General features: G+C 46.0%; 1 protein-coding gene across 1 annotated transcript in view; it reads left to right on the forward strand.

Moving 5' to 3' along the window:
- The window catches only part of CSMD2 (CUB and Sushi multiple domains 2), a 641,557-nt gene that overhangs the window by 503,601 nt on the left and 120,639 nt on the right, over positions 1-17,317 (forward strand). The window contains exons 32-36 of the mRNA XM_024765304.1: positions 3,982-4,176; positions 5,187-5,303; positions 7,756-7,869; positions 15,648-15,743; positions 16,936-17,139. Of these exons, the coding sequence (XP_024621072.1) occupies positions 3,982-4,176; positions 5,187-5,303; positions 7,756-7,869; positions 15,648-15,743; positions 16,936-17,139 (726 nt within the window). The remainder of the gene's footprint in view (positions 1-3,981; positions 4,177-5,186; positions 5,304-7,755; positions 7,870-15,647; positions 15,744-16,935; positions 17,140-17,317) is intronic.

Here is a 17,317-nt window from a genome sequence, read left to right on the forward strand (position 1 = left end):
TCATTTAGTTTTATCATTCACAGCTGAGCCCTGGTTTGGCCGCCTGAAGACCTGATTTTGGGTTTAATTCTACCTCTTAATAGTTGAATGGCTTGGAAAACTCATTTAGCCTCTCTGATCACCACATTCCGCATCTATAACCGGAACAGAAGCGTACCTGGCCCTGCCTGCTTCAAAGGCTATTGTGAGACACAAATAAGATAACAGATTGGAAAGTGCTTTGAAAATTACGAAGTGATATTCCTGTGTAAGGGGCTATCATCATCATCATTAGCCTTGTCGTTATTATTAATGTAATGGTGCTTGGAATGCTGAGCTCATCTTGCTCTGACATGTGAGCCATGGTAGAATAGAATCTGTAGTCGGATCTTTGATGTGGTTGTTGATTTTCTAAGCCCGGAGTTGTTCAGCCAATCAACTCAGCATCCATTTATTAAGCTCCTATTATGCGCCAGATAGAGCCCTAGTGCCAAGTTCTGTGCTAGTTGCCAGGGTCATGAGAAGAACAGATGATTGATTTCTGTCCTCTAGGAGTTCAGAACCCACTAGAAAGAAATACCCTTAGACAACCTACCAAGATAATCAAAAACAGAGAAATGGAATTCTGCCAGAGAGAAGGCAACGTTCGGGACACTGGCTCAGGAGAGGGTGGCGCTGACAAGTGTGGGAGTTTGCCACACAGAGAAGGGAGGAAAGGACTTTCTGACACAGTGTAAAGTTCGGGGCAGTCATACCCAGCTGGGTATGCTAGTGTGCCAGGTACCCAAAAGCACAGTTGTTTATATGAGGTAGAAGTCTATTCTTCTTCCTGTAAAAGAAATCTGGGTATTGTCATCCAGGGCTGTCGAAGTGGCTCCACCTAGGCTCCCCTTGTCTTTCTGCTCTACCCTGCTGCGTGGTTCCCATCTCCAGGGTTATCTCAGCATCCAAGGTGGTGACTGGAGGTCCAGCCATCATGTCTGAGTTCCAAACTGTGGGAAGGAGGAAGGGAGGAAAGAAGGAAGGGTCATTGAGCATTCTCTCACCTGAGTCACCTTCCCTTAAGCAGCCTTTCTAGAAGTCCCACACGTATCCATTTAAGAAATATTTATTGAGTGCCAATCATATGCCCGGCACTGGACCACAGCAATGAACAAGACTGGAAAACTGCCTTTGTGGAACCTACATTCTAGTGGAGGGAGATAGAGAAAATAAGGTAGCTATCTGGTGCACGAGATAATATTGACCTCAGTGCAGAGAAATAAAACAGAGAAGTGTGATGGGGAGTGTTGGGGAGAGGAACATCACAGCTGTGAAGAGCTGATCAGGGAAGGGTCATTGAGCTAAGTCCTAAAAGAGGTAACAGGGGAGCCGTGCGGATGGGGAAATGTTCTGTACGCAGATGTCAATGTGATTGGAGCAAAGCTAGCAAAGGGACAATAGGAATCAAGGTCATAGAGGGGAGGACTGGGGCAGGAGGTACAGGGCCTTGTAGACTTGTAAGGTTTTGGGCTTTTTACTCTAAGTGAGACGGAAGGCAATGACCTGACCTGACTGTGTTTACTTCTCTTTGGCCAGATCTAGCTGCCTGGGAGGCTGGAAGGTATCTATCTTAGCTGGGGCTTTGATACTCTGAATAAAAACCTGGGTTCCATTATAAGGATGAAGTTCGGGGATGGATATTGAGGGCCACAGCTTGTTCTGCCTCTTATGAGCTATGTGAACTTGGTTCCAAGTTACTTAATTTTTCTGAACTTCAAATAAGATTTGACCCACTCTGAATTTATAAAAAAAGACAGATGAAATAGAAGACCTGGTGACACTTCCCTGTATCTCTGCAATTCACAAATGGGCCACCCAATGGTCAGTTGCATTCTGGCCAGAGCCACTACACTTTGGGGGAGGACAGATTCGATGTGGGGGACAAGGTGATACATGACAGGGCACATGAGGAAACCACGGAGGGGTCCTCTGTTAGGTGAGGAGCCATTTTCTGGATCCCACTTGAGTTTAAATTTAGTAATGTATCCAGGACTGCTCCATCCTAAATAAGCTCTAGGCAAAAGCAACGAGCAGGGCCATCCCCCCATCAGGGCACAAATGCAGGTGTCTAGACTTGACGGAATCACAGACTCAGAGTCCCATCCCATCAGTCAACGGGCTGAGCAACACCCTCACGGCTATGACTGCCTCTTATACATGCAGCATAAAGGTGCCCAGGTGACAAGGACAGACCTCAGCAAAATTCCTCCTGACCTGAACTCTGATCCCTTGTGTTCTGGGTCTTTCCTCCTTAAATCTGCTCTTTGAATTTCTGGTTCCTTCTGCAAGGGCTGTCGGCACCTCTTTGTGAATCCCCATCTCTAGACCCTTCCGCAGCGTAGCCTCCAGGGTTTCGATGGTATCCTGATACTCTGTCGCATTCTCCTGACACTGTCCAGCCCTGACGACAGGCCTCTTGACCATCAGTGGTTCGGGAAGAAGGAGGATGAGGAAAGGCAGCAGTGGGTGGATGTGAACATTGGCTCCCAAGAGCTGTTCGGGATTTCCAGCTGCTGGGGAGGGAGGCTGTGCAGTGAGTGTCCTTCTCCAGAGACTTGGAGCCCCAGCTAATACACTCAGTGGCTCAGGAAGCATCAAGTTCACTGTTGTCCAGTGCCCAGGGACAGAGTGGATGCAGCGTAGGTGCAGCCATGGTATGCCTGATTGGGAAGACATATAAGCATCAGTAGTCAAACGGAAAAATACTGCTGTTTTAATAATCTGGCAAATGCTCAGTACCCCAATGCAAAGCCCTGGAAAACTGCATTGGAGATCTGGACTCATCCCAGAGGCTAAAATGGGGTTTCCTACTTTCTTCCTAAATCTAAATATCAGTACCCATACACTCAGAAGTGCCTGCAAGGTATGGCTATAACAGCCTGCAAAGCTGGTATCAGCTCCACCTACCTACCCAGCCAGCAACACCGCTCTCAGCAAAAGAAAGAGAAGAAAAAGCATCTCCAAAAGCGTCCCCGCTTCCCACACAGACAGAAAACCAGGAGGCCGCCATGTTGAGTGTGCAGGATCAAAGCTGAGCAAAGGTAGACTGTGCCTAAGCCCTGACCTTCACCACAGGGACCCGGTCACTACTGAGACACGATCCTAGGACTGTCATCTCCCACCGGTCAGAGCAGCACATGCCTCCCCGGCGGGAGGAGTGAATCAGGGGTGAGGGACTGCCTCAAAGGTGTAGCCGCAACTCCCTCCTTTGTGCGTCAGGGCAAGAATGCGGGGAGAAGAGGGAGATTGCACTCTCCAAAATGACTTCCAGCCCTAGTTTCTTTCTTTTTTTTTAATTTTTAATTTAATTTTTATTTTGTATTGGAGTAGAGTTGATTTACAATGTTGTGTTAGTTTCAGGCGTACAGCAAAGTGATTCAGTTATACATATACATATATCCACTCTTTTTCAGATTCTTTTCCCATATAGATTATTACCGAGAATTGAGTAGAGGTCCCTGTGCCATACAGCAGGTCCTTGTAGATGATCTATTTTACACGTAATAGTGTGTATCTGTTAATCCCAAACTCCTAATTTATCCCCCCACCATGAACCTTTCCCATTTGGTAACCATAAGTTTGTTTTCAAAGTCGGTGAGTCTGTTTCTGTTTTGTAAATAAGCTCATTTGTATAATTTTTAAGATCCCACATGTAAGTAATATCATACGATATTTGTCTTTCTTTGTCTGACTTACTTCACTTAGTATGAAAATCTCTGAGTCCACCCGTGGTGCTGCAAATGGCATTATTTCATTCTCCAGCCCTAGTCTGTAACCAAATTTAGAGAGGTTTCCAGACTTGAAGAGAATACACCCATCGGCCCCAAATCCCCATGCGCTCTGTGGCTAATCAGAGTCAGGGTCTCCCCATAGGTGCTGTGCCCTGGGATTAGGCCACTTATGAGCTCTCTGTGTATATGTGTCTGTGTGTGTATATACGTGTTTGTTTGTTTTTTCCAGAAAACCCACGGGAGTCATGTTTCGATCCTGGTCCCATCAAGAACGGCACGCGAGTGGGGTCCGACCTGAAGCTGGGCTCCTCCATCACCTACTACTGCCAGGGGGGCTATGAGGTGGAGGGCTTCTCCACCCTGAGCTGCATCCTGGGGCCTGATGGGAAGCCTGTGTGGAATCATCCCCAGCCAGTGTGCACAGGTGGTGGAGCCCAGGGCTGTGGTGGAGGGAACTAGGGAATGCCAGAGGCAGAAGGGGCTGGAGGCTAGGGGAAGGGGCAGGCAGGATATGGGCCTCACAGGAGGGCTCCTTGGGTTCGCCATGAATGAGAAGGGCTGGAAATTCCCCAGGTGTACCAGTCCCCGTCAATATGTCATGTCTCTCAGATCACATAGTGTCCTCACCCCCACTCCAATAGATGTCCTCAACGGTGGCCCAAGACATGCCAGCAGCCCACACCACGGAGAGGGGAATCTAAAAGTGACCCTGAGATTGTTCCCGGTCCTAGGGGAAATCACTGAGGGTTCAGATGTGTAAAACTAAGACCAGCAGGGTGGGCTAACTCCAAGGGCAGCTGGGTTAGCCATGGGGTCTTGACAAAAGGGATCGGATGGAGTGCCGGAACTTCAGGAGCATGGCGGCCACCTAAGTTGAAAAGTAAAGAGGCCCCTTTGCCCAGGTGGGAGAGGCTGGCTCTGAGGTCCACGCCTCGTGGGACTGGGACCATGGCTGGGTCGCGTGAGCTGTCTGCTCCCAGCGGGCTATTCTGGGCAAACCTCTGCTCCTTAGCCGTGCAGACACTAAGTGTCCAGATGCAGACATCAGCCGTGGGGTGGCAGACCATCTCCGGGTCCCACCTGTAGGCAGAAGAGGTTCCTAAAGTGCTCCCGAAGGCTGGGCCTCCAGGGACCAATGCCAGTGTCACTAGTTAGAGGACAAGGACTGGCCGGCACCCAGGAGGGCCTCTGATAGCATCGGGGGTGGTGGGGGGATTCAGGCCACATGCCAGGCCAGGGATGGATGTCTTGGGGCAGGGCGGGGCAGGGCAGGGCATGTCCCCAGAATTCCCCTCCTCCACATTAGTGGCTTCAGACCTCAGGGCAGCCCCACCAGGGCCAGAAGGTCAGGCTGAGAGTGAGCAGAGACGGAGGGTGGACAGCTGATGAGAGGCCCATGGGGTCACCTGGCCCTCTACCTGATTTCTTTTTCAGCCCCCTGTGGGGGACAGTATGTGGGTTCAGATGGAGTGGTCTTGTCCCCTAACTACCCCCAGAACTACACCAGTGGACAGATCTGCCTGTATTTTGTCACCGTGCCCAAGGACTACGGTATGGATTGTGTGTATATTTGTTTATGTTTTCCACCGCCTTCCAATTCCACTCCAAATGGTTTCCACTCCTATCGTGCCAATGGGCCGAGCAGTCTCCCTCAGAGGGCAGCTGCGTGCCGTTGCTCTGCAGTGGGCTGTAGAGTACACTCCTGATATACACGGGAGGAAGGGACCGTGAGGCCTGCTGGAACCATGGTGGGGTGGTTAGGGAGGGACCAGCCAGGACAGAGGGAAGGCAGGGTGCACCGGGGGCTCCCTAGCCCAGCCCGGGTCTGCATAGAGGTGCTGCAGACCCAGGCCGACTGGGAACCCAGGGGAGGGTGGCGGAGGGCCAGGAAGAAGAAAAGGAGTGGGACTGAGCTGGACTTGAACGTACAGGTGAGGGAGCTGGGCGCCCCATCATTCCACTGTTCCGTCTGTGAGCGGGAGCCTGGTCCAGCAGCAATTGGTAGGATGAGCAAGAGAAAAAGAGAGCAGCAGGTCAGGGCCCTGGAAAGGCAGAGAAACCTTCAGATTCCAAGAGGCCCCGGCAAAAAGAAGCCAGCCTTGTCACCTGGTTAGCAGTGGGACAGGTAAGAGTCCTGGCAGCTCTGGAGGATTCAGGAAGTTCCTGAGGGTCACAGGCTGGTTGTACCCGGGCAATCAGTGACTGGCCGGGCCGCTTTCTCCCTGGATCTCCTCTTTGTAGGAAGAGGAACAGCTATTTCTAAACAGAGCTGGCGTTAGTGGGGTAAAGGTCATGTATATATATCCTGACCATCTGAGATGGGGCAGCCTGCAGAGAACTGGCTGCTTTTTCCCAAGAGCTAGGATGGACCGAGCATAGGGCAGGGCCTGATCATTGACCAAACATTGATTAAGCACCTCCTAGGGACCTCGCACTCTGCTGGGAGCCAGAGCTGCAGAGATGAGAGAGACGTGTTTTCTGCCCTCTGTAAATTCCCAGCCCCATCTTTACCCACAGCTCTTGCCGTCGGGCACCACTCCCACACCAGCACCTGCACACTCGTGTGTGTGGGCACACGCTCCCTGGCACATGCGTGTGGCGGGAGCTTTGGACCTGTAGGATCACAGTTAGGAAAGTACTGAAAGGTTGTCCAGTACCCCCTGCCACCCAGAGCCGAGTCCTCGATAGCTGGGCTGCAAAATTCCTCCAGTAATAAAGAGCTCACGCCTTTGCAGGCCGCCAGCCCCGAGGCTGGGCAGTTTCACTGAGCTGGAACCTGTATGTGGAGAGCTGACTCTAGGAGGGGTCGTGATCTGTCCCAAGCATCTTCTCTTTTTTACTGATGCTAAGCCCAGGGATTTAGGTGCAGATTTTTGCCTCAGGTCGGAAATACTTGTCCCCAGCCTGTGTCTCAGCCTTAACACCCTCTCCTCATAGATCTTTCTTTGATCCCCTATCTGAAGTGGACTGCCTTGCCTTATCACTTTTCTCTCACTGCCTCTAAAATGTAACACTATCTGAAATTATTTTGTTTATCTATTTGCTTAAGCGGTTTTTTTTTTTGTTTTTTTTTTCACTTTGGACTGTCTCTTATGCACCCAGCCAAACGGGAGACCGGGGCAGGTAGAATGTATCAGGGTCTGAAATGGAGCTGTGCCCCCCATGGCCCCGCAGGGTCAGTAACCCCAGCCTCTCCAGCAGTGACTGGCAGAGATGGGACAGTTGAGGAAAGACCCTGTGATAGCCATCAAAGGGCAGGGCCCTTAGGTCTTGTCTGAAAGGGGACTCCTTGAGGTCTCAACCCCCTTCCATGAGCTAGTTGAGTGGCCTTGGGGAACTCAACCTCTGAGCTTCAGTTTCTTTGTCTATAAAATCAGATATCTGGAAGAGTCAGGGTTGAAGAAGATGACGTGCATGGCAAGCATGGTACCCAGCACAGAGCAGGTGCTCAATACATGTCATTTTGCCTCTGTCCTTGGATTTGCCGGAGGGAAATGAGGTAGAGATGTTTGCCTCTTCCATGGACAGTTGCTCCTTCCTCAGGAGAAGGCTGCTTGCTACTCAGCACCCTCATGCCTCGTAAATGTGTGGGATCTTGTATCCAGGGGATGCCCTCATTGGCTGGATCTTCGAAGAAAAAGTGAAGGAAAATACAGGGTCCTGAGATCAACATGGAACACGGGGAAGTTACGGAAAGCTCTTCGTTTTCCTAGAGTAGCTGCTGCCACTGCAACTTGAGAAAGGACTAGGGTTAGCCTGGCTGCTCGTGCAGTCCACAGTATCATCTTGACCTGTGTGGAGAATGCCAGCCCGATCCTTCCCAGGTCCCTGCATCCCTGTGCCCAGTGTCTAATCAGCCAGTGGAAAGGCTCAGCAAGCAGTTAGCCCTATGAACCGACAACCTCCTCTGAGGTCGCCCTGCTCCTCCAGCTGTCCAGGGCTCCCCCCCAGCACGGCCGCCCAGCCTTGCCCCTGAGCTCTCTGCACCGTGTCTCCTCCGCAGTGGTGTTTGGACAGTTTGCCTTCTTCTACACGGCCCTCAACGACGTGGTGGAGGTGCATGACGGCCACAACCCGCACTCGCAGCTCCTCGGCTCCCTCTCGGGCTCCCACACAGGTACCCAGGGCTGGGCCAGCACGGTGAGGGTGGTGGGCGGGGCGTCGAGGGGAAGGAGGAGGGAGGCACCTGAGCAGGGCGTGGCCACGGTGGAGCCACACCTTTGTGTTTGTCGTACGCTGCTGCTGTCAGCTCCTGATGACACCACATAGAAGGAAGCTTCAGAGGCTACCCTCACCCCAAGCTGTGTCTACACCCCCCCAAGTGGTATAGCATTCCCCTGTGGGTTGATATTGAGACCCAACCTGTTTTTCTAATGATAAACATGTTGCACTTTCATTGTAGGAAACTTAGCGGCAAGACAAATTAATTGTGTAGAGAATTAAAATAAAAACCACCCCAAAAGAACCACTGAAAAGGTGGAGTGTATTTCCTTCCAGTCTTTATATCTACTTGGACTTAATCTTTTACATTTTTTATTGGACACAACAAAATACATATTTTTATTAAAATGTTCATTGTGAGCATTTCTTTTTTTATTTTCCTCTGTAATAGGATTTTTAAATGATGCATAAAAGTCTATCATATAGTTATTTAAAATTTATGTAATGAATTCTCTATTATTGAACATTTAGATTGTTTTCTTATTTTTCACTCTCATGAATAGTATAGTATAGTATACATATAGTATAGTATAGTATACATATATCTTCAGTATAGTATACATATATCTTTGTATACATCTCTATTACCTTAGAATATCTAGAAGTAGAATTGCTAAGTTAAAGGAAATGTGTGATCTTTAAGGCTTTTTATAAAGATTGTCAAATATCGCTCCAGAAAGTTCTTACCATTTTGTTCACCAACAAATAAGAGGACATGTTTTTGCAGCTCAATAACAAAAGAACAAACAACCCAATCCAAAAATGGGCAGAAGACCTAAACAGACATTTCTCCAAAGTAGACATACAGATTGCCAGCAAACACATGAAAAGATGCTCAACATCACTAGTCATTAGAGAAATGCAAATCAAAACCACAATGAGGTATCACCTCACACCAGTCAGAATGGCCATTATCAAAAAACCTAGAGACAATAAATGCCGGAGAGGGTGTGGAGAAAAGGGAACCCTCTTGCACTGTTCGTGGGAATGTAAATTGATACAGCCACTATGGAGAACAGTATGGAGGTTCCTTAAAAAACTAAAAATAGAACTACCATATGACCCAGCAATCCCACTACTGGGCATATACCCTGAGAAAACCATAATTCAAAAAGAGTCATGTACCACAATGTTCATTGCAGCTCTGTTTACAATAGCCAGGACATGGAAGCAACCTAAGTGTTCATCAACAGATGAATGGATAAAGAAGATGTGGCACATATATACAATGGAATATTACTTGGCCATAAAAAGGAATGAAACTGAGTTACTTGTAATGAGGTGGATGGACCTAGAGTCTGTCATACACGGTGAAGTAAGTCAGAAAGAGAAAAACAAGTACCTTATGCTAACGCACATATATGGAATCTAAAAAGCCCATACTGATGAACCTAGTGGGAGGGCAGGAATAAAGACGCAGACACAGAGAACAGACTTGAGGACACAGTAGGGGAAGGGGAAGCTGGGACAAAGTGAGAGAGTGCCACTGACATATATACACTACCAAATGTAAAATGGATGTCTAGTGGGAAGCTGCTGTATAGCACAGGGAGATCAGCTCGATGCTTTGTGAACACCTAGAGGGGTGGGATAGGGAGGGTGGGAGGGAGGCTCAAGAGGGAGGGGATATGGGGGTATATGTATACATATAGCTGATTCACTTTGTTGTACAGCAGAAACTAACACAATATTGTAAAGCAATTATACTCCAATAAAGATATTTTTAAAAAAGAAAGGGGGCATGTTTTATTCTCACAAAAACTAGGTAATTAAGAAAACAAAAATATCATCAGTTTGAAAAGTGAAAACGGTATCTCATTTTTTAATTTGCCTTTTTTTTATTACAACTTAGGTTAACCTTGTATAATGTAATTATTGGCCCATGAATTTTTTATTTGTGAATTTACTTGTAAATTATTTTTGTATATATTTAGTAGAGCTCCATATTATTAGAAGCTATGTATATTAAATGCCATAAAAACCTCTTATTTATAGTATATGCTATGAAAAACCCTCCCCTATAGTTTGTCATTTGCCATTTAAGTTTCTTCAGGTTAGGTTTTAATGTCAGAAAATCTAAGTTTCCCATGATATTAAATCTATCAATGTTTTCTGTTATAGTTTTCTCTTCTACTTTTCTGCTGACTAAATAAATATTCCTCTGGGTTTTCCCTTACTTCTTTTTTTAGTTTCATTTTTTCTTTTAATACCTTTGGAATTTATTTTGATTTATTATTTGAACTAGGGAACACCTAACCAACATCTTGCAAATTTAGTTAATCAGTTGTTCTAATGAAATTTTCAAAATGCCAGATTCACATATATTTTTTATAAAGTTAAAGGTATGTTTCTAGACTCCTCTGTTTATTCTTGTATCAGTATCAAAAAGCTTTAATTAGTGTAACATTATAATAATGTTTAACACTATAATAATTTTAAACATATGGTTCTGTAAGTCCCCGTTGCCATTATTTTTTTTTTTTTTTCTTGCGGTACGCGGGCCTCTCACTGTTGTGGACTCTCCCGCCGCGGAGCACAGGCTCCGGACGCGCAGGCTCAGCGGCCATGGCTCACGGGCCCAGCCGCTCCGCGGCATGTGGGATCTTCCCGGACTGGGGCACGAACCCGTGTCCCCTGCATCGGCAGGCGGACTCTCAACCACTGCGCCACCAGGGAAGCCCGCCATTGTCATTCTTGATTTTGAATTTTTTATTCTTGCTTAATTTTGCTTCCAAATAACTTTTAGAAATATTATATCAAGTTAAAAAAAATTGCATTGGAATTTTCATTGGAATTCCATTAAACTTATAGATTAATTGGGGGAGAACTCCTATGTTTATAATAGTAACTCTATTTCCCATTAGGAATATGGCATGTCTCTCTATTATCTTTTGAAAGAAACAAACAAAAAACACCTTTGGAAAGGTGCTATAATTTTCATTTAGGCAGTATCCATTTTCTGTTAACTTTATTTCTAGATATTTTGTGGAATTTTTGTTGCTGCTACTGTAAATGAGTCTCCCCCGGCATCACCTGCCGGCCCCACCATTATATTTTCTAAGTGGTCTTTGCTAGTATATTAGAAGACTGATATTTGAGGTATATTCATCTTGTAAAGTCATTGAACCCTCCATAATAATGCCAACACTGCCAACTGATTCTCCTGGGTCCTCTAGGCAAGAAGCGATGTCATCTGAAAATAAATTTGTCTCATTATTTTATCTCTTTTCAGTAGTTTTTCTTTTACTTTCTTCCATGGTTATTGGTCTAGTCAGGTATACATCAATGTTAATATTTTATATGTCAGTAAAAAAATCTATTTTGTGGTTACTTTAAATGTAACACCATCGCTTACATAATATCCTATGATGATGTTTAATCTCTTTTGTACTGGTGGTTATACACAAGAAGAACAAAATAATCTGAAGAAAAATAGGGGGAGAGATGTCATGAAACAAAAGCAGAGGTTAATTAATTAGAAAATAATAACAAGCTCCACAGACTGAATGGTATATTCATAGTTGCCCTTCTCAGCTGGACCAGAGGTTTTATATTGTTTAGTTTGTTTCATTTTGTTGGCTTCATTCTGTTTTATATTCAACTTATCAATTCTTCTGTAGACTTTGTTATTGTTTTATAATTAACTGAACCCCGCTTTTGTTTCATAACATCTCCCCTTTTTTTCAGATTATTTTATTCTTCTTGTTGTAACTTTTTGAATTGAGAGTTTTGTTTATTTTCTCTGTGTAATAAAGAAGCATGTTTACAGCATATATATATTCACCTCTAAGCATAGTTTTGGCTTCATGCCATAAATTTTGATATGTACTATTTTCATCATCATTACTTTCTAAATAACCCATGATCATGATTTACTCTTTCTGCCCAAGAGTTGTTTAAGGATGTCTCTTCTTTTTCCCCAAAAACCTGGCTTTTGTTCCCGTTGCATTTAAACATTTGTGTTAATCTCTATTTTTATTGCCAGGTAGTTAGAGAATGCAGCCTGTACCATTTCTACTTTGGGGATTCAATGAGGTCCTCTCAGTAGCCAAGGACTTTTTTTTAATTCCTTAATTATCTGAGAAGAATGTGTGTTCTCTGTTGCGTAGAGAGTCCACGTAGAGAGAAGGGGTGAGCTCAGGCCCTGTGGTCACACTGCCTGGTCTCTAATCTCAACTCTCCAACTTGCATGCTAGGTGCTTGCCGTCACAATCCTTGGCCACTCCGAGCTTCAGTTTCCTCATGTGCAAAGTGCAAAAAGTAAAACTTCTACCTCCTAGATTTACTGTTAGGATTCAGTAAGCTTTGTAATAGCTATTAGATAAGGCTTACTCTTTTTTTTTTTTTTTTTTTTTTTTTTTTTTTTTTTTACACGAACCCGTGTCCCCTGCATTGGCAGGCGGACTCTCAACCACTGTGACACCAGGGAAGTCCAAGGCTTACTCATTTTTATTATTCAAACCCATTATATCAGTGGTTCTCAATGAAATGGAACACCCCACACATACACACTCATCCAAGAGTGTAAATCAGGATTTTGGAGGGTAAGGTGCTTTTTCAAAATCTCTTGATAGATAGATAGATATAAGTATATCCATAGATATAGGATAATAAGCATAGGTACAGGTAGAGAGATAGGTATACACTTAGGACCTGTAGATATAAATATGGATATAGGTATAGGGATAGATAGAAATGTAAACGACCAATAGAAATAGAAACAAATAGGGATAGAGATAGATGACTGATAGGTGGGTGGGTGGATGGATAGATAGATGGATAGATAGATAGATAGATGGATAGAGAAATAGAAGTATAGGACCTATATACATTAATATCAATATCCTCAGATCATCTCTTATTCCTCATATAGAGAAACACTGATGATGAGCCTTTGGTGCTGATGGGAGTGAACTGTGTCCCTGTCCCTGAGGCTGGGCTGGGGGAGAAAAAGAAAAGCTTGAAGACCACAACTCAACAGTCTTCATTTTGTTTTTCTATTTATATATCAATGAGAATGTTGTGTGAAAGTGTCTGCCAGCACAATTGTGATATTTTGTTGTCTTCCTGTGTTTCTAACAATTTTGTATCTGTGTTTGCCTGATTTATCTTTTCTCATTTTCTTTGAGAGTCTTTTTCTTTTAAGAGGAAGTTTACTTGTAAGTGAAACATGTGGCCTGCTCTCTGTCACCTTGTTTTGTTCGTTCTGGGGTTTTCTTTGTTTTGTTTTGTTTTGCTTTTGCTTCTTCACGTTTCCATTCATACCTGTCCCATCTCTAATTTCCAAGCTTTGCTGATACATTTGGACTTTATCAATGTTATTAGTAATTATTTTATAATTATGGACTTCTTCCCCAAGAACAAGTTTTTCCATTTGCATTTAGTTTTGTTCCCTCTTTAACAATAATTAATTGGGTTTAACTATATTTTCCTAGTTGTCTTTATCCCTGATAGTTTTTGATTTCCCTACTTTGGTTCGTTTTTTAAAAGTAGGGCTCCTCACTGCAGTACTTTCTGTCACCTTGCATGTATGAGAATGCCTTTCCTTTGATGTATCATATAAATGACAACCTGATTATAAATCAGATTATGGGCCACAAACATTTCAAAGCTGCAGTGGTTGCTTTATTCCAATAGTTAATATTATAGATGAGTTGAAATTCAACCTGATTCTTTGTCCTTGTAGGCAACCCACGCTTTTCTCTTTTAAAAACCGTTCACATTTTTTTCTTTATTTTTAAAATGGAAGAGCCCACGAGGATTGTTGTGGTGGAAATCTCTTTTCATTAATTAGATCCGGCACTTTGTGAACAATCTCATTCAAAAACCTCAAGCCTTTCTCAAGCTTAGAAAGTTGTCTTCCTTCTTAAATTATTTTTTCTCGTTCAATTTCTCTTGTCTTCTCTCTCTAGAATTCTTGATATATGCATATTGGATTTTTTTTCTGCCTGTCTTCCATGTCACTTGTCGTTTCTCTCATTAGTTTAATCTCTTTATCCTTTTTCTGTGGATTCTGGAAGAATTTCCCAAATTTAATCTCCACTTTGCTGTTCAATTTCTGCAGAATCCAGCTCCATGTGCTAGAGTTTCTCATCTCTTTGTAGCTTTCATTGATCTCAGATCTGTTCTTTGACACATCTTCCTCTAATTTCAGAGACACAATGCTGAATTTATGCTGTGACAACCGCTATTAAAAATCTTCTGAGATTTTTACCTGTTCTTTGTTGTAGTTCACATAAAGATACTTGCTTTGACTTCTGAGAGGTCTCCTACCTTAAAACTTTGGAATCTTTTCTTATGTCCAGTGATTTTACTGTGTGTTTATTCCTGGAGAGCGAGAGCTGCATACGTCCATCACTGGGAGTTGAAATGGGTCCTGTGAGAGATTACGGGGGGTCCTACTCCACATGTATCCGGCCAGATGATGGAAAAATGGAAAAGTTGAGTTTGTTCTGCTCACATTTATTGAGAGGAGGAACTAGAGATGGTGGTGAAAATCAAGAAAAGCTTTTCTTCATGAGTTTCTTTTTGCTTTGGCAGCCAGAATTTAGCTGGGCAGTGACTCCTAGGCTCAGCCACCTGGGATCTATGTAAATCTAAATGTGTTGTGAAAAAGGCTCTCTAATCCCCATGGCCAGTAGCATCACATGGGCTTTTTGGAAGCACTGGTGGACCCCAGATGTGCCTCCCAATGGCTCCTTGGGTGGTTCCAACTCCAAGCCTCCCTGAAGTGATGTAGCCTGGCTTTCTGTAACACCTACTTCCCTTCTGACGGTGGGGTCAGCAGATAGTCCCAGGGGTCCCTAAGGCTATGGAGGGGCAGCATGCAGAGTGGTCATGCCACTGCCCATCACCCCACATTCTCCCTCAGCTTCCACAGGAAGGTGATGGTGAGCAGGACTCCACCTCACGGCTGCAGGTCTGTCTGCACCACATCAAACAGAAGATATATCTTTATCTTCTGATGTAGAAGCTATTGGGCTTCCTTAGCTTCCTGTGTCTGTGTGGACTTTCCCCACTTTATTGTGTTATTGTTTGGGTGACAATACACCCTGCTTTGCCTGGGATAGTCCCAGCTTTCACTTGGTTGTCCCAGCATAATTATCAATAGCATGCCCTTTGACTCTCGGAAGTGTCCTGGTATGGGCAATAAATTATATGATCACTCTGGTTGTCAATCATCTCACAGGGCATCTGGGAAAAGCCAGTTACTCTCCAGTGATTACGTCACCCTCCTTTCCAGAACTTGGTGCCTTTTTTGTTTGTTTGTTTGTATCAGATTAATATCAGTTTTCCAAGTAAACCACCAGTCAGTTTGGTAATGGCCATTCTCCTCCCATCCATGTGGGTCAACACATCTTCAGAAGCTTTCTCCTTTCCAAGCAGGTCATTTGATCTGAACCTATCTTTCTTGATCTATAAACTGCAGGTACTGAAAGCCAACCTCACATTGACATGGGTCAACATTAAGACCACGGATATGAAAGCTTTCTGTAAACTTTAAACTGTAACTTGCAGTAAAAATGTGAGGTTTCATTTTAGGAAGACCCGGGAGGTGGAAGGGGCTGCTGTGTGGGGTGTGCGCAGCCCCTCCACCCTGGCCAGGATTTTACCCGCCAGGCCCGACTGCTGGACTCACAGTCTTCCTCTCCTCCTTGCCCCTTATCTCTGCAGGAGAATCGCTGCCCTTGGCCACCTCCAATCAAGTCCTCATTAAGTTCAGTGCCAAAGGCCAAGTTCCAGCCAGAGGCTTCCACTTTGTCTACCAAGGTATGCAGGACGTGGACGTGGGCGGTGTGAAGGCAGTCTCAGTTCTTCAGAGAAAACAGGGACCTTTGACCCCCTAGTCTGAGCCTCATTCTTAGGGTGTTTGGGGGCAGTTACGGGTTTGTGGGGCAGTTCCCTGAAATTCAGTTGAATGTTATACATTCATGTACCCAACAGACAATTCTTGGACCAAACTCCATGCTGGATAAGGGAAGAAATCATAGAAGGGAAGCTAATTTGCACACACCCCCACTGCCCGTTGTCTGGCACAGTCCTGATGGCATTGGGAAGACCAGCCCAGGCCTCTTACCTGGTTTTGTCTGCAAGACCCAGTAAAGGTGCGGGGAAAGCACAGGCTCTGGAGTGAGTTGGACGTGGATTTGGGTCCCAGCTCTGTCACTTTCTAACTGGGCACCAGCTACTCCTCTTGGAGCCGCAGTTTGTTCACCTGTAAAATGAGGGTGATCATATTACCTCACTGATGGCGTAAAAAGAGTTCACAGAGTAGCTGGCATGAAGCAGCTAATCAGTGTCCATTCCCTTCCTTACGAGCCCGGAAAGGCCAAGTCTTAGAGCGCCCTGGCCTCCACCTGGAGGCCCCAGCCTCCCTCTGTCCAGCAGGACGTCCACTCTTCTAAGGCTCAGGTTCCAAAAATGGTCCTGTTCATTCCACCGCCCAGGATGAGCTGTATTGCCTTGTGCAGGGGTAATCCTACCCCTGGGACACCCTCCCTGGGGCCTGGGTTCAAAGGTCCTGTTAGCCCCTGTAGGTAGGAGGAAGGGAGATTCAGGTCATGAGAGCAGGGCCCTGGGCAGGGTCTTCAGGCACATGGGGTGAAGAGGGCAAAGCAGGGTCAGGGGAGAAGGAAGGGCCATTCTCCCTGTTAGGGGACATGGGACCCTACTGGGCACGGGCCTTCATTGGGAAGGCGGAGAGCACAACTGGGCCTAAATTCTGGGCCCAGGGAGATCACAGTGCCTCCCATGGTTTCCAGAAGCTGTGCTACAACATTGTGTGTCTAGCTATGTTTCAGTAAGTTGGGCCTCATCCTAGAAAGCCTCCTACCCTTGCTCTGAGGGAAAGTGCGCAGAGCCTGTCAAGGTCCCCACCCAGTTCCTGCCCCCCGGTGTGCCCATCCCCGGACCAGTTTCTAGAGGGGTGCAGCCTGCCCCTCAGCGCCCTTGTCCCCTGCAGCGGTGCCCCGGACCAGCGCCACGCAGTGCAGCTCGGTGCCGGAACCCCGCTATGGCAGGAGGCTGGGCAGTGACTTCTCGGTGGGCGCCACCGTCCGCTTCGAATGCAACTCCGGCTACGCCCTGCAGGGCTCCCCAGAAATCGAGTGCCTCCCTGTTCCCGGGGCCTTGGCCCAGTGGAATGTCTCAGCCCCAACGTGTGCGGGTGAGTCCTAGACAACCAGGACTTGGGGGCGAGGGTGGCCGGCCAACACACAGCAAGACACACAGCAGCCCCAACGGCCAGAGTGACTTCAGAGGGGGACCCCTTCCAGCCAAGCCCTCGTCCTGTGGGTCGGCGTGAAGACAGCGAGGAGGAGCAGTGGGGGCTGCTGGGGGCGGGA

This window comes from Neophocaena asiaeorientalis, unplaced genomic scaffold (genome assembly GCF_003031525.2).
Source record: "Neophocaena asiaeorientalis asiaeorientalis breed wild unplaced genomic scaffold, Neophocaena_asiaeorientalis_V1.1 scaffold409, whole genome shotgun sequence".
Lineage (NCBI taxonomy): Eukaryota > Metazoa > Chordata > Mammalia > Artiodactyla > Phocoenidae > Neophocaena > Neophocaena asiaeorientalis.